Source organism: Centruroides sculpturatus, unplaced genomic scaffold (genome assembly GCF_000671375.1).
Source record: "Centruroides sculpturatus isolate CEXI.00-Female unplaced genomic scaffold, Cexi_2.0 scaffold1346, whole genome shotgun sequence".
In the NCBI taxonomy this organism is placed as follows: Eukaryota; Metazoa; Arthropoda; class Arachnida; order Scorpiones; family Buthidae; genus Centruroides; species Centruroides sculpturatus.
Window position 1 is genome coordinate 10,678 of NW_019385468.1, and position 22,780 is coordinate 33,457.

At 29.8% G+C, this 22,780-nt stretch overlaps 2 protein-coding genes across 2 annotated transcripts; both read left to right on the forward strand.

Moving 5' to 3' along the window:
- The first annotated feature begins 1,911 nt into the window (after positions 1-1,911).
- Positions 1,912-16,427, forward strand: LOC111639275 (U2 small nuclear ribonucleoprotein auxiliary factor 35 kDa subunit-related protein 2-like). Its single transcript, XM_023385110.1, has 8 exons — positions 1,912-2,010; positions 4,290-4,372; positions 5,383-5,479; positions 5,914-6,019; positions 7,168-7,198; positions 8,265-8,577; positions 8,692-8,801; positions 15,906-16,427. The coding sequence occupies exons 1-8, from the start codon at positions 2,006-2,008 to the stop codon at positions 16,259-16,261; spliced, it is 1,101 nt and encodes a 366-aa protein (XP_023240878.1). The 5' UTR covers positions 1,912-2,005; the 3' UTR covers positions 16,262-16,427.
- Positions 16,428-16,570: 143 nt separating this feature from the next.
- Positions 16,571-17,938, forward strand: LOC111639280 (apolipoprotein D-like). The gene is made up of 5 exons (XM_023385114.1): positions 16,571-16,713; positions 17,152-17,279; positions 17,357-17,436; positions 17,523-17,630; positions 17,715-17,938. The coding sequence occupies exons 1-5, from the start codon at positions 16,597-16,599 to the stop codon at positions 17,843-17,845; spliced, it is 564 nt and encodes a 187-aa protein (XP_023240882.1). The 5' UTR covers positions 16,571-16,596; the 3' UTR covers positions 17,846-17,938.
- Positions 17,939-22,780: the final 4,842 nt, after the last annotated feature.

The following is a 22,780-nucleotide window of genomic DNA, read 5'->3' on the forward strand; positions in this document are numbered from 1 at the left end:
CCCTACCCGAAACCGATAGGGGCAACGATAGAGGATCACGCTCCGTTACGGGATCGTCGATGGATCACGGAACATTCTCGCCGTCCATCGCCGGAGCAAGACCGTCTGGAGTCATCCAGCGACGATTACGACCGACACAACGAGTGGATTACAGACAACTCGCCGGTCTCACAAGGAAGCCGAGGGCTCAAAGATAGAGAAGGAAACCATAGGTGAATATAGTTTTCTTTACAGATGGTCCTTGACCAAACTAATTGTAATCCAAGGATCCCTAGAGGGGAAAGGATTTTGGTTAAACGGGGGGGAGTTTAAAAAAAAAAAAAAAAAAAGACTGCTGGAACCGTGGAACCAGGTTGAAAAGTAAAGCTCAGCAAAACATCTAAATAAAGGAAATTTATGAAAGTTGTGGCTTAAGAATACCGGAAGCAGATTTGATGGTATGACTCAACATATGAATACAGTGCACATTATATAGGACTACAACTACATGAAGTTATGAATGAAGCAATGTCATCACGATAATAAATCAAGAAAACAAGCATCGTCATAGAAAAAAACTTCGAGTTTTACTTTGTACCTAAAAGTTTATTCACTAATATTGCCCAAAGATGGTCTAATGTTCAGTCAAATTATTGTAGATGCAACGACTTTAAGTTACAAAGTAACAAATTAATATATAGTTCTATTTTCAGATTTTTTTTCTGCTATTACAGTATATATTTATTTGCAGATAATATATAATTTTAAAATAATATAAACCTTCTATATTATCGGTACAAAAGTAGGTCACAGAAACTGTACATAAATGACATAGAAACCTTAATCGCTTGGCCATCCGGCTGTAATTCCAAGGATATTAAAAATTCCCTTTTCCATAACCATCGTGGATTTAGTCAGGTTCACAAAGAAGCGGATGATGATTGGTTAGTTTGTTAATGAATTAATTACCATCGATTACACCGTAACCCATGAGCAAGCTGCCAAAGGGAGAATGTCTTCCGGTAAGTTTTCATACGGGGAAACTGGCTCATATTTAGGAACAAATCCCACGTGACCAGGCCAATCGGTTATGCGCGAACCATCAACAAATGTACTGTACAGTGGTTTTATACAATCGGTCACTGATGACGCGAGTGATGAGAATTGACATATCCGATACAGTCACTCATATAGATTGCTAAACAGACCCGCATTCGAACCTGGGTTCTTGAAGCGGCATGATGATGCATTTACTACACGGCTTCATATAAAACCGATATAAAAATCCAAACAAAAACAACTGCGATGTAAAAAATTTTGCATTTTTGAATTGCTTATATTTCGGCAACCGCATTACAGAAAATCTTGAAATTTTGCACACTGTCTAAGAAAATGTTCTTTCAAACGATATTCGGAATTACTTCAGGTGTTTGGGGAGACGGAGAAATTGACCTCCGAAAATCGGCAACTCTGACATTCCCTGTATATATATATATATAAACTCTTTTCGCCCTATGGGCACTAAGAGGACTCTTTGAGCAAGCCCATTATGAGTTTGGCTAGGCCCACAATGGATGGCCAGTGGTGAGGGATGGGGGAGGCTGATATATCCGGTCGGTCCGATGGGATCGAATCCGGACGGGTCGAAAAATCCCCAGAAATTTTTCGATCCGTCCGGATTCGATCCCGGGTCCCTCAGAGCAATTGGTTGCCACACTGACCTCTTGACTATCCGGCCTGAATTCCTGTATATGTAGTCAGTCAGTGACATTTTTTACTTGGCGGGGAGTCACTGCGTGACTCCTGATATTATTAAATTATTTATAATAAATGAATTAATATTTTTTATTTAAGTTTTGTATTTCTGTTAAATAAATATTAACGTAATAATTTATTTTCAATTTATTTTTTCACAAGAAATTATTTTAAAAATTTGAACGAGGAGCCTCTAGTGGCGGATCGAGAAACAATTGATTTGAAAAAAGATGGAGGATGTGTTGTTTACACTGGAAATTCTCTGCTTATAATGAAGTAAGATGATATAGTACTTTTTAACCGTATAAAAATATACTATTTCTATTTTTGCAATAAGTTTTAGTAATTATTTTTAAGCAATACACTAACGTTTTCTCTCTCAATTTTATTTATTAAGGGAGGGAATTACAAATGTTATAAGCTTTATGAGTTCTGATGATAACTGAAATTTGAAAATTAAAATTTAGATCAAAATACATTAGTTATCATTTTATAGATGATGATGCCATATTGAATATTGAATTACTGTCTGATGATGATGAATGTTAAAAGAGATTATCTAATACTGTATATATATTGTGAAGCAGTAAACTTTAAATTATAAATGTACTGTACACAGAATTGTACTTTTATAGGTAAAATGTGAACCCTGGTGGAGGGATTTGCCACCTCCCAGAATTGTAGACCCTTGTAAGAGCAAAAAAGTCAATGGAACTATACCTGTATGTCTGATCCTTGTCAGATATAGCTCCAAAATCAGCCTACTTTCAGGTACTATAGGTAGTCACTCTGCGCACTCTGCTAACAAACATCCTGGCATGGTGGTCGGACATTCTAACAATATTTATCAGAAAGAATAAAAGAAAGTCCACTGTGCGGCCCATCATGAGATATTTACCTCCAAATGTGGAACCTTGACAATTACAGTTCTGGTTACCATCATGTTTGCAAGCAAGTTATGTTTTAGGCACAGCAACCATTGCTTTTAAGATAAATAATAAAAATCCCTTAACTATTATTTTTATTAACAGTTTTTACCTTGAACCAGTACTATTGCCTACTCTCTATGCTCTGTGTCAGTGTGGGAACCAAGGTTGTGAGCACCTTGGTTCCCACACTGACAGGGAATTGGGTGAGCCCCACACTCCTTAAAACTATTACATTAAGTACTCCAAGAACAGTCAAGTGCTACTCAAAGCCTGCATAATTGTGAGGGTTAAATGTGATACTCTTACTGTTAGCAGAGAGCACAGTGTGACTCCTGATTGCTCATGTCCTGGAATTAGGCTGATTTCAGGGGTCTATAACTCATGAAGGGTCATATGTAGAGGTCATATGTAGAGATATGGTTCCTTTGACTTTCTTATTCCTATAGGTATGATCTATAGCTTTGGTTCCATAACTGAACTCCCAGTGTTCAGGTAATGGAACAGCTTTGATATCAGCATTTCTGATTGTTGATAGTATCTTTTTCATGTGGGAAGTTGAACAATGGTTTTCAGACCGAATTTTTTTTATCAAGATATTCTCTTACTGGGAGATCTAAGAAACAATTTCATACACAGAAAAGAGAATATTTGATTTCTATTAACCAAACTTTTATATATTTTATATCATTTTTACCAATATATATTCTAATTTTGTTTAGTTTAAATTATATATATTAAATTTATCAATATGGTAGAATTATGAAAGGAAAAAAATATTAATCTGCAAATTATTTATTTACTTATTCATTTTTAATTATACAAATAAATAAACATTGTCATTTTTATATGAATTATAGTAATTATACATCTCTATTTTCTGATCAGTTCTGTTTGTTGTGATAGAATACTTTGGTTTCTACTCCGTAATCATAGGCATTCATCCCTGTGACAATCATGAATATGCAGCAGTCTTGCTTTTTATAAGAATAATTGATGGTTAAATACTGTTAAAATTTTTCTTCTTTTACAGAAGAAAATGGCATTTATTTATATTCAATATATATTAGGATATTATTATATGCAAAAAAAAAAAAAAAAGATATAGTATATGAGCATTTTGTTATTTTTTTCTGTTCAAAACATTAATTATGAAGGCATATTTTAAATTATGTGTATGTGAACCGCCGGGGAGGGTGTAGGTCTCCCAATCCGGCAACAGGTTGTTAAACCTTTTCACTGTCAGGATGGATGGAAGGATTCTTTTTCCCGCAGTAACGGGCTTTAATGTTTCGGGTCCCATGCTAACTATCAACTTTGGAGTTGGAATGTGGGATTAGTTTCGAAATGGACGGATGTTTACTTTAAACAAAAGGGGAGATCGGAAATTTTCCCTTTTTTTCGTTAGATTGTCGTTTATGTTTTAAAGGAAAATTAAATTGGGGGTTTAGAAAAATGCTGAATATTAATCGGAAAATTCGGTAAAAAGTCTGGATCTCACATGTAGTTTGCTTATTTGCATATTTAGATAGATCTAGAATTTTATTTCTATATAATATTATAGTTAATATAAAAAAATTATTGTAGAGATCAGCATATTACCATATTTAAGAAAGAATATTTTTTCAGCCATAAGAAGTTCCGTGCTTTGTTAAAAAAATTTCGCAGAAAATTTAAGAGACAGGCTTTAGCTAAATTACGAGAACAAAAAGGTAAAGATTTGTTTTTATATAATTAATTAATCACTTAAAATCTAAGTATTTTCTATATTTTATTAAATAATAATAATAAATTTATTAAATGAAAAAAATTTGCATAGTTTTAGTGATGTTCTATTTTTTGAAAAGCTAAATTATATCAAGCTATAATTTGTTTGGTTTTAATACATAACTATTGGATTATTTAAGATATACAGATATATTTGTATACAGAACAAAAACATATTAGGATATTGGTGAAATTGTAAAATAAAATAAAAATACAAAAAAATAACAAAATTGTAACATAAAATAGCATTAAAAAAATTAAGTATAGTTAACACAAAATAGTTTTTTTTCCACTTTGAATTACTGAGAATATACTGTAAAAAAAATTAGAAATTTTTTTAACAGCAGAATATTGACACATTGATAATATAATAGAATATATATATTCTATTATAATTATATAATATAATATAATATTTTATTATATTATATTATATATGTATTTTAATCAAAATTTATTAACTCTTACATAAATACTGTTGAAAAATCCTTTGGCAATCAGTTTGGCAAATGAGTGGTTCATATCTAGGAGGAACTTTTCAATTTATTACGAAAAATATGTTAGGGAAGGAAGAGGATTAAATAATTGTTATATATCATCTATTTCATACCATTTTATTGTATATTTGATATAAAAATTTATTACTTTTTAATAGTTTTATGTAACATTAAATAATTTTAATTAATAGATAAATTAATAATAATATAAATAATGATTAAATCTTGCAGCACAANGCTTTTTCCATTCCCACAAATATTGTACAATGAGGTGAAGAAAGGTAATTAATAAAATAATGTTTATTCCTCCTTTACATAAGTGTATAATAGAATTAAAATTTTAATAGATAACTTTTAATAGTAATGCATTATTAACACTATAAAGCTTTCTATTATTTTTTCTAAAATTTCTATTAATTGGCCATGCAATTTAATTTCTGATTTTTGATTAATGATAGGAAGAGTACTTATCATGCTGCTTAAAATAATTAGCTGTAAAAATCAGAAAGCTTATTACATAATTGAAATGATTCAAAGGTTGCTACAGACAACACAGTGAGAGCAGGGTTTGTCTATAGTAACAAAACAAATCTTCATGTTAGTACAAAGAGTAAATTTGATATGCTTAAAAGATAACTTGAAGATTTTTATAATTTCCTTCATATATTTTTTTTGTGGGAAATATTAGAAATAATCTCAAAAATGTGATCCTAGTTGCTATAAGTTTACATTGTAAAATTGCTATTGATACAGCCTTATATATGAAAATTTGTATTTTGGTACTTAAAAATATTAATTATTTGATTATAGATAAAAAGAAAACTTATTTTATAAAATCAATTTTAAATATTTTATATTTTTTTTAAGAAAGTAGCATTGATTTTATATAGAATTTTCATTTTTACAATGTTGTAGTATATATTACATAATGAATTTATTTTCATTTATGAATGAATTAAAAGAATGTCAAATATTAAAATTTTTTTTAGAGAAAGGCAACATATGCTATGGTTAGAACGTGAAAAAGAAGCACAAGAATTGTTTGAAAAACAAAAGGATTTAAGAGAGTTGCAAAAGAAAAGAGAAGAGGAAATTGTAAACATTTTTAACAGTTCTAATTAAATTATTATTCGCTATTCGGCCGAATAGTATGCAACATTCGGCCGAATACCGAATATTAAAAAAAGTAGCCGAATACCGAATAGTAGCCGAATATTCGTGGCATCACTAGATGTAATCTGGTTGTTGTTTTGCTTTACAAATTTATTCGGTTTTGTGATGTTTATGTATAAAATATGATATATGAGATAGTAACATTTTAGGACTTGCAGATGGTATTTCTGTAAAAAAAAATCTTACCAAAACTTGCCACTATGGCACTTTTGATGTGTAAATAAATGTTTTATACAAGACACTCATGCTATACTGACATCTGAATGATGCAGGAAATACTACTCAATCTGGTTTTCAATCTGATGGTGTAAAACCCAAAGACAATGAACAGTATGTCTAGCAACTAATCAAAATTGGTCTTCTGTGATGCTTTTCACATGCAGTGTGATATCATTTTTGAAAGTTGCCAAGTTTGCAACTTGTCCTTGATAAAGCACACTTTTTAAAAGTCTTCACAACCAAAAATCACATGGACAAGGTTCTGGAGAAAGAGAAGTGCACAACTAATCACTCTGTTGTTGGCAAAACATTGAAGAAATTCTGTATGAAGTATCTGAAATGTAGAGATGTTCCATCTTGCATGAAAGTAATTGACTCACAGCATTGTCCTATTGCAGTTGGAGTATAACACAATGAAACCAGTTTCTTTGAATTGAGTGATCATTTATTTCAGAGCTGTGATGACAGAATTCCAAAAGTGCAGTCTTAGTGTAGTTACTATTGTCTTCAAACAGCTTTACAAGAAATGCACATTCTGACAAAAGTGATAGCCATCATAACCAATAATACTGATATTAAACAATTTTGGTCACTTTTAATACCTAGAACTTGACTGCTGTATGTATGGTTAAGCAGAGGAAGCTGTTTTTTTCTTTATTTTTTCTTGCAGTGCCAAAAGTGCCATAGTGGAAAGGTTTGGTATTAATTTTTATTATAGAAATGTCTTCTGTGAGTCCTGAAATGTTTCTATACCACATTTGATTGCATTTGGACTGCTAAATCTCTCTTGACAGCATTAAATAGGGTGTTTTAATTACAATCTAAAAATTAAAATTCTTTATCATTTCTAGAGACTATTAATGGTGATAATATTAGAAAAAGGTGCTTAATGTTAAAATACATCATATTTTATAGATTCCTTTTCTAGTTTACACAAATTATTGATCAAGGATTAAAGTTTTTATTTATCAAACTGTATTGAGATTAAAATTTATTATGTTTATGTTATTTTTAAACTAAACATTAAAATCATTTTTTAATGTCATAATTAATGGAAATAATAATGCTAGATTTAAGTTCTTGGAAGTGCTGTACATATCCATAATTTACATTATGTTATGTTCCAAAAGTAAGATACAACCTTTTATTACAACTTAATAACAAATTACGTTAAAAAATTAAATTATCCATTTAAAAGTATATAGTCTCCATTTTTTTTCTAAACACTTTTTTCAGTGGGAGACAATGACAAAAATTCCTTTGTGAAAAAATTCTCCGCTTAATAATTTGAAGATGTCCATGACTGCATTTTTAACTTAATCATCATCTGAAAAGTATAACATACTAAAAGGTTTCTTAAGAAGTCTAAAAAGGTAAAAATCAGTGTGTGCTAAGTCTGGACTTTGCACAGGATGATATGCCTGCTGCATTATAATGCAACTCTCTTTAGACTGGCTAAAAAGTGTATGTGGGAGGTAATGGATCAAACCATCCTGTGCATAGTCTGGACTTAGCACCCTCTGATTTTTACTTGTTTGGACCACTTTTCAGATGATGATGAAATTAAAGATGCAGACATGAACTTATTCAAATTATTAAGTGGAGAACTTTTTCAGAAAGGAATTATTGCCCTTTATGTATTGATTAATTTTAAATACATGTATAATTTTTATATTATTTTAAGAATGTACAGAAAACAAGCAAATAAAACATTTTGAAATTATTTTATATTTATAATAGTGCAGCTAAATTTTATTCTTTTGATATGATAAAATTTCAGCTTATTGAAAAGTTTTGCGGTCAATTGAAAGTAGTTTAAATTCCTTTAATAACTGATAAGATCTCAGTTTTCAGCATTCAATAATTTATCATATGATGGTAGAAAAGTGTTATACAATTCTAATTAATAAGTTGAGTGTTGGATTATTTAATAATATCAAATTATAAGTGAAATTCATTACTCACACTATGATTATGTTGTTAATTTTCAGGTGTTCTAGATCACATCCAAAACCTGAAATTAGTCATACTCTACTGATAAAGGGAATGTACAGTCATTTTAGTATCGAACAGAGTAATTGTGATGATTATGATGCTGATTGTAATTTAGAATACGAAGACAGTGAAACGTACCATCATTTCTGTGAATTTTATGATGATGTACTACCTGAATTTAAAAAAGCTGGCAAAGTTATTCAGTTTAAAGTTTGCTGTAATCACGAACCTCACCTTCGAGGAAATGTCTATGTACAATATTCAAAGTAATTCTTGTTGTTTATTTTTTTACGTAATGTATTTAATAAATATGTTGATTTAAATTAATGAATTTAATTAAACTGTATATAACTTTTCTTTTTATTTTTTGGAATTTTTAGACAAGAAGAAGCAGAAAAAGCTTTTAGATTATTTAATACCAGGTGGTATGGTGGAAAACAGTTAAGCTGTGAATTTACAAATGTAATTAAATGGAAGAGTGCTATTTGTGGTATGTTTAATGAAAATATTGATTATTTCTTTAATTATTATATAATGATAATTTCTTTGATCTCTAATTGTAAATAAAAGGTAGAAGTTAATTTTAAATTGTAATTAAACTGAAAAAGATTATAAAATTTTAAATGAGTAATAAATTATATATACAGGTAACCCCCGTATAACACGGCACTTCTATAGCATGGATTCGCTCTAACACGGTTCGAGAATTGGTACCATCCCCCGTATAACACGGTACTTTTATAGCACGGATTCACTCTGACACGGTTCGAGAATTGGGTAAAACCCTTGTACAACAGCAAATGTAATAAATTTTTACATACTTAAGTAATAATAGTTCACGAAAAAAATAATTTTCGTGAACTATTAGTACTTAAGTATGTAAATTTTCTCTTCTCGCCTTCTGTCGATACACGTGGTCCTTCTCGAAACTTGTTTCAATGTTGCCAGATCGCAATGCTTCTGCTTCTGATGTTGCCGAATGTTTTTCCCTTATTCCATACTTGCTTTATTCTTCATAAGTGCTTAGCACCATATAAGGAAATTTATAAAGATCTTTTAACTAGAAGCAAGCAATCTAAAATTACATACATTTTGCAAAAGGTAAAGCATGGATCTGAAGATAATGCAGAAAAATGCTCAGAGGATAAGGATAACTTGCCAAAAAGAAAACGCTCTCAGTTAATTAATAGTGTTTTTAGTGATGACGAAGAAAACATTGTTTAATTTATATTAATATGTATCACTTAAAAAATTTTAATGAAGATATTTATCTTAATTATGAAAATATACTAGCATGTTTTTTAATTTTTGGAACCTAACCCTCCTTTTCGTATTAGTTCTTTGTTTCGTATAACACGGATTCGCATAACACTGCAATTTTTTGGAACGTAACTACCGTGTTATACGGGGGTTACCTGTATATATATATATTTTTAAGGAGTTCATAATAAAAATTTTGTTATATTTTAATTAGTATTAAGTAGATTTAATAAAAAAATTCGTATAATTTGCAAAATAATTGTTTAAATTTATTACAAATTAAATAAACATGGTAGTAATATCTTAAAATGGAAAATCAAATTCTAATCTTCCCATAGTTGGAATGGGAGAGGAGGAATAATGGCTCCATAAGGACAGAATTCCTGCATTCATTGAAATATCTTCAAACAGCTGAATGAATTGGCTTAGTTCACTTAATAAAATGAAAGGATTCAGCTGTTATGTCTGCAGTCAAATAATACTTTCAGTATCCTTATGTTTTATATACTCGCTCATTGTATACTTTTTAATCATTTCCAACTATATTGTAAAAAAACAAGAATAGTTTTGATTTTAAACTATAATAGTTTTGTCAAGTTTCTATTAATATAATCATAATGAGGGTGTAATCAATATCAATTATAATATCTTGTAAATCCTAAGATATTAGATCTACCTTAACTATTGATGTAGTTGGAGAATGTTTAAACTTTGTTCTTCCATTGACAGCTTTGCAGTTGGTATGTATTAAAAGTCAGTTATATTAAAATCTTATTAATAATATTTTTTAATTAATGGCACCAATTAATAGATAAATATGCATTTGTAAAAACATTAAAAAAGCAATAACATATTTATTTATTGGTAAATTTAAAGCAACAATTATTATTAATCTTTTTTAAATTATTATCAGTTTTCAAAAGTATCTAATAATCTTATTTAATATCTACATTATTTCCTGCTTGACAAATATTCAAAACTGCAATTAGTCTTATACTGAACACTTATATAACATTTGGATTTTATTCCTAAGAAATGTGATTTTCAAAGACTAATTGATTTAATATCCTTCATAAATAAATATCAATACAATTATATATTTATAACTAAATTAACATTTCAAAGGTTAGAGAAAATGATATTTTTTCAACACTAGAATCAATTTGGTTGGTACAATAAAAACATGAGAGTTGCTGTGATTGATAATAATGTATTTTATCTGTATATAAATTGCAATGTAGCTAATAAGATTTATAAATTATAAATAAATGCCATAATCATCATTTCTTTCCATTTGATATTTTACAAAAATTTGAAATATTTCAATATCCAAATATTTATTACTGGATGTTGGTGTAATGTTATATTCTTTTGAACAGTTAAGAATTTCTTCCCCAAAGAAAATTGAAATATAAAAAAATTAATATGACTGTACAGTGATTCTTTATTTGTATTATTATCTGTTTTGTTAATGAAATGATGTTCTTAAAAGATTGTAATAAGTGAACTAGTGTAATTGAAATTTTTTCTTTTGGATTATGAATTTTGATAAGATATTATAAAAACAGTTTTATATTTTTTCATCCAATTTTGATTTAAGTAATAAATATTTTGCATAGTGAAATTTCACTATACAACAATAATAATGATACAAAAACTACAGGAAGCACATTTTAGGACAATGCTTCTAGACAGTATTTTAGGAAATACTACATCATTCACAAAACTATATAACACATTACATTGGGCTGCAAGTTTTCAACACAAATTGACTACTCACATTGACATAACTAAATATTAAACATAACACATCAAATGTTTGCACACAAACACAAACTGTTAAACCCCAGTATATATCCTAGATGGTTATAGAAAACAATGCACACAAAATATATTTGGACTGAGCCATAATCGCAGATAAAACAATACGTCATAGACATAGTTTTTTTAAACAGTCGCAATCTACAAAACACATATACAAAAAAAAATTAGTAAATACTCAGGACTTATCAGCAAAATAAAATACTTATGGAAAGTGGATAGAACTTATTGGGCCTGTAGTCCTTTCTTGCATAGGTGTCATAAAATACATTAAAGTGTAGAAATATTAGGGCTGTATTACAGCATATGCACCACAGTACAGAAGGCTTCCATACTTAACACATTATATAATCAGGAAATTCTTAAACACAGATACTTACACAAATAGCACATAAACAAAACACGTTGCTTTCTGCAGCTATGTCTTGATCTTAGTTTGACATAGCACTATGTACTGGTATTAAATGAGTAGGATACATTCCACCAACATTATAATAATGATAACTTATTATTAAAATGATATACTACAGAATTACTTATTTATCTTGAAATAAAGTAAAATCTGTATTATATGTTGTTATAAGTATATGATGAAGTACCGGTACTTGCTTATTTAAAGTTACTGAAGATAATTTTATTACAAAAGAAACGTTTTTCTGTAGTCATCATTAGTTCTTATTGATATTACGGAATGGTATTTATGAAAGTGCTTAAAATATGGAAGTTCCGCACATTTAAAAAAAAACAAAACAAAACTATAATCATCCAACAAATTTTAAATGTACAGAACACTATTTTGTAGAATATAATTCAAATTTGAAATTATAAATATATCTGTCTAAACTCTGTTTAATACATACTACTGTGTTCTGTAATACTATTTTTGTTTTCAGTGAAATGTTATTTTTGTCAGAGAAATGGCAAATATAATAATAAGAATTCTATGAGTAAAGCACTTGTTTTCCTATGAAATTACTTTGTTTTTAAAATTTAATATATATTCATACCTTTTATCATCTCAGTCATTCTATTAAAATGTACATATAGAACCAATAAAACAAAAACCAGCTATTTAATTTATGTTAAACAAAATAACACATCAATGAAATTAATTTTATCATTATTGATATAATCAAACCAAAATGTTCTATATTTTTGTAGAAAACTTTAATATTTAGTAAATCAATTTCATGTTCAAAATTATTTTATATGCATTTTCATTCAGAGTTCATTAACTCAAAAAAAAGTTGTTAATAGAGAATTTTCTATACAAAAGTTTGACATTATGTATCTAATAGATGACATAATTACATATAAAACCAAGCCTGATAAACATTTTTAATCAAATAAAAATCTGGTTGTATCATTTCATTAATACTCAGTATAATGGTATAATCTCAATAGTCTATATATATATTGATTTTTTAAATTTTATTTTACATTTTTTGAATTTGAGATATATTTACATAAATTAAATTTCTTAATAATAATAAACTTCTTTATCCATCCTTTGCATAACTTGAATATCTGTATACATTTGTTACATTTTTGCTATAATGAGGGTCTTTTCAAAATTATATACAGGATGTATCAGAATGACGTTTTAAAAATTTGGGGGATTGTAGAGGATGAAATTTTGAACATTTTGATATAAGAAACCTATAGCCGGAAATGTAATATAAAGTTTCTACAGCACTTTGCATGTTCTTTGATATCGGTATGCTGCACTGGCATTCCCTCGAGCGTCACCATAACACAAATGCATATCAGCAAGTTCTTCAAATGTGTAGTTACCCTCCATGACACCAGAATGTATTCACACGTGAAGAACCATAAGCAGACAACTGTACACTGACTCACGTTGACTAGCTGTATGTTTACAGCACAGCGCCAGTGGATGCAAGAGGTGACCTGAAGAACGACAAGCACTAAGTACACAACATCATGTATGCAGGCTCAGTTAGACCACTGTAGTTGTGTGTTTAATCTTCCATCCACAGCAATAACATGACATCAATGGACGGAAGGGTAAATACGAAAGTGAAGGGCAGTCAAGCACTTCCTACAGCTGTAGACACTTTAGTTCAAATTTCCGGCTATAGGTTCCTTATATCAGAACGTTCAAAATTTCATCCTCTACAATCCCCCAAATTTTTAAAATGTCATTCTAATACACCCTGTATATAAACGCATAAATGCTTATGCTCCAATATATTAACTTATTAACTAATATATAGTATTATATTTTATAATTAATAATATTATATATTATTATTTGATTTTTCTTTACATAATTACATTTATTAAATAAATTTTAATCAAATTTTATTTACTTTACCTATTAGCATGAATAGTGAGATATACCTATATTCAGATATTTTCATTTTAACCATTTTTTAATTTATAAAATTATATTAAAACTATTTTCTAATAAAAGAAAAATATCAAAACTTATAATGATTTTATTTGTATACAAATGCAATTACAACTGTAGTATTGCACAGTCAGTGAGTTTCATTTAGTTTGAATCAGTGAAATAGAAAAACATAGAAAACGATAACTTCTACTAAATGAAAATCCTTTATATTTATTTCCAAACATGTGTCATCATTGGCTGAATAGATAAAACCACTGAATGCTGGTAACAGGTTTGCACCTTCTTGACAGGCTGGCCACATAGTTTTCCAGGTTATCTTAATATGTCTAATTCCAAATATCTAAATGGGAACCAGTTTCCAATAGAAGTCCTCTCAGGAGACACCTTCTCCTTCTTGGCAGATCATCTGCATGTTGTGTTGCCTTCTATTATCAATCCAATCCAGTTATTTTCAAATATATTAAAATGCAAAAATTTATAAATGTTCTATTTCATAAAATATTTGAAGTAATAATTAGTAAAATTTAAAATAAAATATTTATAAATAATTTTCTGTATATTTGATACTAGGAAAATTAGCATATATTTTATAGGAATTATTTTCAAATGCTTGGAGAAGATTGCGAGAATGTTTATGCACTAAAAACTTTGGCCATCTGGCCTCCTCATTACATATCAAAAATATTTCTTTATAAAAAAAAAAAGATTTTTTTTCTGTAAGATTAACTTTAAAAATATTTATTAAACAATGTATCTGTTATATTTTACTTAGTGAAAATAACAAATATTTAATATTTTTAGATTATTTTATTAGTTTTTTTAATTTGCAAATTAGGTTGGATTAAATTTATCAATTTGACATAATTGCAGGTTGAAAGGTCAGTTTAATTTTAGTCAGTGTAGAAGGATGAATTACACCTGACTGAAAATGCACAAGAAAAAGTTTAGAGGATCCAGAACAGATTTGAATAATTAAATTATTTAGCGGTCAACTAATTTGGCATTATAAGCCAGCTGTCACCATCCATCGATAACTTCTGCAATTAAATAATTTAGAATAATTACATAAAAGCCAGCAATTTGAAAAGTTGTTAAATATTTCCATTATTAGTAAGTAGATTACGTAATTTTATTTTACATGCTTGGACGAAGGTGCATTTAGTAATTACAGTAATTAGAATTTGTAATACAGGATATAAATTAATCATGGGGATTAAAACGAACTTAATGTACCAGACTGAAATCTGTTGTTGATACATCATTAAGTACTCTTAGAATCTCTATTATCCAATCTGCCAGAGACAAGAAACACACAATAAATTCATATTTCTTAATTTATTTAAATATAAAAATATTTTGTCCATTTAAAGAAAACGACTAATTTATCGGTTAATAATTTTTGAGTAATCGTTAATGGAAATATTTATTGATAATAAATTACTCATTTTTTTTAAGAGATCAGAAGTTGAATCTGATAGAAATGTTTTTTCTTTTTTAATTTTTAAAATTACTCTACAAAAAATACAAAAATCCATTAGAGTTAAATAAATTACAGAAAAATTATGCAGATGTTCAGCATTTGAGAAGGGCAAGACGAGCCCGAACCGCTCACAAATGCACATTTCATCTCTCCAAAAGTCATAAAAGAACGTATAAATAATATAAATGAAACAGATAAAACTACCATTTATCAAAAACTAACATTAATTTACATCATTTATATATATATATATATATTTTACATAAATGATTAAATTTTGGAAGTTTGGTCAGACAGCCTTGTTTGCTTCTTCTCCCTCAACCTGCAAATAGTGTACACTTGCTTTCAACTTATATTGATAAGCTAGATTATATACAGAAATATTTTTACTTCTCATCAAAATCTTCAGGGAAGAAGTTTGCTTGATGATTTTTATCACACTTAAATTTTATTATTATTATTTATTACTTAATGTAAAGTTTTAAGTAATAATCTGATTAAAAGATAAACTGTAGGCAGGATGCTGTAAAAATTTTAATGCTGTCACCAAACATTGAATGATGCTTCGTTAAATTAGTTTTATTTACTTTTCGGAATATTAATTAATCAATTAGATTTTTCGACTTAAAGCAATGATCACATTGTTTATTTTTTAGGTCTCTTCCATAGAAACCGCTGCCCTAAAGGTTCCAGTTGTAACTTTCTGCACGTGTTTAGGAATCCGGATAACGAATTTTGGGCAGCGGATCGAGATTTGGAAGAGAGGAGAAGCGGCTATCGAAGCGAGAGACGAAATTATAGCCATCGCTCGCCCGAAAATCGCAGCGATCGAAGGAGACGGAAGAAACGTCGCAGGAGATCCGCATCGTCCTACGACCGCCATCTTGGTTCGTCTCCGTCTGACGCGTCGTCCAATTCGTCGCGATCGCCGTCGCCGTCGCGATCCAGAAAAAGATCTTCGAGGCGACATTCCAGAAAGTCATCGAAATCGAAAAAGAAAAGGAGACATTGAAATTTTAATGTACATAAAACGTAATTTAGTCAATAAATAAATAAATAAAAATATGTTGTAATTATAATCCCGGATCTGTTTGATTCACGTTACTTCACTTAGTATCGAATATATAATTCGGCCATAAATATTAATTAAGGAGAGATCGGATGGAGTTCAAGGTTACAAAAATACAGGAAAAGGAATAAAGGTAGATTTCTCGGCACGTGGAGGTGAATAGGAGGTATGACGATAAGTAACGCGACGCTACTGGCTCCACCTCCCGGGATAGGGACGTATAAATTGGTGACTAGGTCACTCTAGGGCACGTCAGTCCGGATCTAGACTGCATCGTTATGACCTGGGTTGTCGCTTGTATATTCATCTATCAGGCGGTCACTGTCCTGTCACAAAGGCCATTCTCCGGTCCGTGCCCTAAACATGCCGCGCAGGAAGGTTTCGATATGGGAAGTGTAAGTAATTTTTTTTTAATTTTTTTTATTATTATTATTGCGATTATTGTGACGTTTAACGTTTTTATTGTCGCGTTTACGACTGGCGGGTGTTTACCGAATTCGTTTCTTAGATATGTCTCTTATCCATCGATATAAAATGTGTACATCATCCGAGATTAGGAAGATAACGCATCATCCTTCAATATAGGAAGATGATTTATCTTCCTATATAAGGGATGATGCGCTTCGAGGAAGTGAAGATGTCCGCTCGTGACCTGTCCGTTGTGTAAGCTGTTAACCTTAATCATACCTGTCTCGAGTCGGGTTTTTTTTCTTTTTTAGATAATTAACCACGTGTTTCTAATTAAAATTCTTATCGAAATAGATATAAAGTTTAATTATCTCTTTGTAAAACGTTCTTTTATTTTATTTATTTTTGCGAAATTTTAATCCCAGTTTTTAGGAGTTTGGTACGAAATCGAGAAGACTTCACTAGTTCAAGACGGTGTTCGTTGCATAAAGACTAAGTATATAAAGACCAATGATGGGAAATTAACTCTGACCACCACTGGTATCAATTTGCTGTATGTTTCCTGTAAAATTTACTGTTCGTATTTAAGTAATTCGTTCATTTTTAAGGATATTTTTCTTCGTATTTTAGTGGTATCGAACAGAGTTCTAGAGGAGAAGCTGTACTGGAATCGCTCGATCCAGCGACATTATTGGTCCAATATAATACAAGTACTGGTCGTTTATTTTTTCATTAATTTACTTTAATTTTTTTCTTTTTTTTAAATATGATTAAATTGTAATTTATTTTTCTTTAGTTATAGGTCTTCCCGTATCTACGACATTAAAGATTTTGGATACAGATTATAAAAATTATGCTGTGGTATGGTCGTGTTCGCCGGTTTTGGGACCTTTAGGGCATACAGGTAGAGGAAACGTTGTACAAATATTATTATCTTGTAAATAATTACTTGTACGCAGAAATTAATTAAATGTTTTTATTTTAATAGAAAATTTATGGCTGTTATCTCGAAAAACGTCGATGGATCCGGATGTCAGAAAAACGTTGATGGAAAGATTGACAACGTTGAATATTGATCACGAAGGACTTCGAACTATCAGTCATCAAAATTGCACATGAATAATTTATTACTTGTTTAATAATAATGGCGACGTGACATTGATAACTTATTAAATATTCATAACATCTTTATGTAAACTCGAAGTGATTAAATAAATGTCCATATTTATTATTTTATAGAATATTTAGTTCTCATTTAAATTCGTGCCTACTAGTGACCGACTGGATAAAACCACTGAATACTTGTCATGGGTTCGCATCCGGAGTTTTCTGAGTGTTCTTCGCATGTTTAACACCTAAATAGGATCCAGTTTCCTCCCGTGGAAGTGCCCATTTTGGCTGATTACCCATTTGTTGCGTTTCCCTTTCTCATAAATCCAGTTATTTAAATTCTGATTTGTTTGAGAAAGTCAAGGATAATTCCCAGAAATTATACTTTGAATTGAATGAAATTGCAGTATCCTGTTTAAGATATCCTGAACTTTTTGCGTGTGGATCACTAAAAAATACAAAATTATCCAGCTGTCGTTCATACATTAATATATAATTTAAAAATATTCTAAGCATTTCATTTCTATGCTATTTGTGTACTAGAATCCTGTAGATGTAGGATCGTTTGGATCGGATAAAAAAAAGATTAAAGATGGCGGCCTCCATGATTAAAGTCAAGCTTATAGTTGAGAGCAAAGATGTCGAAATGTCGACATCTGTCAAAACTGTCGAAATGAGAAGTATTTAAAACTTATAAATGGTAAGTAAAAACATCATTACTAAAATATCCGATAAACTGAGATGTTTTGTGTCCCTGATTAGAATTTTTCACTGTTCATTGACGTTTCTATCAGAAGTGTTAAATGAAGAATACAGTATTTACAATTCTCAAAAAAACCTCTTCGCATAGTTATAAATAGTCAAATTTCCATTAATAATTACCTCTCAAAAACGGCCACTTTTTAGGAACTTCTTTTTTGAACAAAAAGGCATACAAAATAACCTCCGAACAACTACCACTACCTTTTTTTTATTTTTACTCTTCAGAAAACAAATAGGTTCATTCGATCATTCACATTCAACATGAATATAACAGCAATTTTTGTAATGTTAAGTCTTTTTTCATACTGTTAAATTTTGTTTCATATATTTTTTCAATGGCACAAGTTTCAGATCCTGTGATCGTGTATGGCAAGTTACAAGAGAACGTTAGAAGTATTCCTAAAGAAATTCTTTACTTATTAATGTTGAATGTCAAATGCTAAATCAAATTTTATTAATTTTCATTAAATTTGATGTAAGAAGAAAGCACACTCTTCAACATCCCCTTTTCTATCTACTCAGTGAGTTGAATTGATTTTAATGATTGTAATGCTGAAAAAGTCATGGTATTGAAATTATTATTTTTTTTAGAATTATTTTCAACACTGAGTATATTAACAATAGAAATGCTGATGTACAGTTTAATCTGCTGGATAGGAAATCTTCACTGTTCAAGTGAAGATTTCCTATCCTTGGTTATATTCTCAAAAATTCCACCAATGGCCGACTGGATAAAATCATTGAAAATTGAAAGTCGCCCTCAGGTTCGTGTTTTACCAATTGACTGGTCGTGTGGAATTTTCTGGGTTTTCTTCACATATTTAAATAGGTGCCATTTTCTCATAGAAAGTCATCCCTGGAGGCATTCACGTGCCACTTTCACATAGAAAGTCCTCCCGGGAGGCATTCACCCTTGGCTGATCGCCCGTGTGTTGCGGGCGATCAGCCAAAGTCCTCAAATATTCTGGAAATAACTATTATTTAATAAATACAATTTAATTCAAACATATTAATATAAGTTGCAAAATATTTTTTTTTTATTCCTTGATGTTCAATTATTTACCCATTTTCATTTCGTAATATCTGAAATTTAAAATATCCAGAAAAATGAATAATAATAAGAATAATAATTAATTTACAACTTATCTGAGTAATATTTTAAATTTCAAGAAGTTTTTCTTGGATCTACAAATTGAAATTCCTCAGGAGAAATAAAAACACGAAATTGCACGCGATATAAATGTAAAAAAAAGAAGGTTAACAAATTGTATAAATCAAAAGACCACAGGCAATAAAATAATTATTCCAGTTTGACTTATTTATTTATTTGAAATAAAATGACCTCACATAACTTAGAACTATCAAAATATTAAGACATTAAATATATTTTATTTCAACACAGAAAAGCTAATTGGGTGGGGTAGGTTGATGGAATAAGGCAACGCAATACTTGGGCCATCAACCAAGGGGTCATTCAAATACAATGTCATCAATTTTAAGTCCTTGTTGGCTATCTATTCCCTTCCTGTCTCATTTTGTCAACAATTTTAAGACATCCCCATGTTGATGTCATACTTGATCTGCCACTCCCTGATATCATAATCAAGCATTTCTATAAACAGATCTGCAGTGTATTCATTTATTTTACTTTTCGTTTATAATTTTCATATTTACTCTTAAGGCAAAGCTAATTTTAATAAATTATCAATCCCCTAATATACAAACTTCCCTGCAAAATTTTAAAGCGAATATCTCTCTGGAGGACCTATCTATGAGAAATTGATCATTATTCAAGTGTTAATTAATATACTCGTGTCGTCTTCTGTACTTGCAATAACAATTAAACAGGTTAGTGTTATCGCTAAATCTACTTTTTATTTGCATTAAATAAGATCTTGCAATGATAAGAGTTTCTTCAGATGTTGCCTTTCATTTTGTTCTCTTTCTTTGCATCTTTCTCACATTTTATCGATGATGTGAGAGTGATGCGAGGAACGTTTCGGCTCAAAATTCGGCTAGTTTCCGGCTTGATATGTACAGAATTTAATATTTCTTGAAAAATTTGAACTTATCTACGTATTTTTTTCAATATTTCCTCGACATATTTTATAATTTTCAGTTGAGTCATTTTTTTAAATTGAAGTACTTTAGATTCTCGCTTCTCACTTATACAATCTACAATTTATTTTAAAATGTACTCGCCTGTAAACGTTCGTTGTTCTAATAAAAACTAATATGACAGCTTCAGTTTAATTTTTATGAATTTTAATAATTGATAAATTTTGTATGCGTAGATATTAATGCTTTTACTATGTAATTAACAATAGAAAATCGGATTACATTGAGAAAGAGTTACCAATGCATTCAGTTTTCAAGACAGTCATTCGATATTCTATTTTAGGAATATTGTATGATTATATTATTATACATGTTTAGTATATTTGCTGCTAAAAGAATACAAGAATATAATTCTGAAAATTTGACATATTGCAAAATATGTTGATGCTAATGATAACTAAAGGGCTATACCTTCCTGGGCACTAAGAGCGGGTGGAATGATAGAATAAGGAAATGAAACACTAGGGTAATCTGCCAAGAAGGGATGTTTCAACAGATAAATTTTTAAGAAACTGGCCTCTATTTAGGTCCTAGACACGTGAAGAAAATCCTGAAAACTTTAGATCTTTGGTGAGGTACGAAGACCAGTGTTCAGTTGTGTTATCCATTCGGCTATTGGTAGGCGGTACTAAGTCATTCCCCTAGGAGATCTGCCTAGAGGGATGCCTTCCGGGAGGTCTTTTTAAGGAAACTGGCCCTATTTAGGCGTTACAGACGTGGAGAAAACCCACGACCGAACTTCCAGTGTTCAGGGAACGAAGACCGCATGGCCACTGGTGGGTCCAAATAATTAAAAATAAACACAAATATAGTTATTTAAAGTCTTTTCGAGCGCACACAGGATGCCGTAACGTAATAACATACTTTTACTTTTCCGGCTGTTATGTATATACATAACAAGGAAAAATATTGGAATCGTGTCAAATTTGACTCTTTTAGTTTTTTTTGCAAATCTCCATATTTTGAGACTCCCTGACCCCAAAAAAGTCAATAAAGGCTAAAAAATTTCGTGTATATGTATGCGTGTTTTGGCGTCTATTTCGCTTAATATCTCAGGACGGGTTGAAAATAAAGAAACGAAATTTGGCACGGTAGCTTGTATATAAGAGGCATTAATGCTATTAAATTTTGGTTGTAAAAGGTCAAGAGGATGGAGAGATAGAGATTGGTCATGTGTTATATCTCGCGAGGGGTCAGACTTAATGAAAGATTTTACTTGTTGTTAGCATTTACAGTGTTTTATAAAACTCATTTCTACCGTCATAATTAAATCTTTTGCTATTTTATAACAATTAAAAATATATATATAAAATTTTTAAAACAAAATCTGATAACAGATGGCGTTACATGCAATTTTATTTTTGCTTAATAGTACAAAAGTTTTTTAATAGAAACTCATAACAGCCGGGAAAGTTACGCAACTCTCTTTGCTATATTTTTTTCTCTTTGTTATTTTAAAACTAAATCTGTAATTTTTAGCTTTAAAAATACGATTTTTTAAACTAAATCAGGAGACTTCCTAAAATAACTGGCAACTCTTATTGTATTATTATTGTATTAACTACAATAAAGGTTGCCAGTTATACCTCATTTTTATACGATAGAGAAATAATAAATTTTCTTCTCACTTTATCCAAAATGTATGAATAAAACCCGAATTTTAAGGCTTATATTTGCTTCAACCTATCTTTTTAATGTCAGCTTTATCCGCACGTGAATAAAAGGCGGTTTTTATACGTATAAAGTTCGAAATTCTTCTTGCTTTAACCAAAAAAATTCGGATAAAGTTAACATTAGCCAGTTAATTCTAGCTGTATATGGTTCACTAGCCGTAACATATACACTTCACATGGTAGAAAGTGGTTATTCAAAGCGACAGACATTATGAGAAAAGTGTATCGTGAATAAAGAATTTATATTTAAATAATTAAAAGTTATCACAAATAAATATCGGCTTTTTTCGTTAGTTAATTGTTTTAATGCCAGAACTTCTCTGCAGTGATAGGTATGGTCAAGTACTGTACACACATAAAGCCGTCTGAAGTCATTATTTTTCTGCAGTAA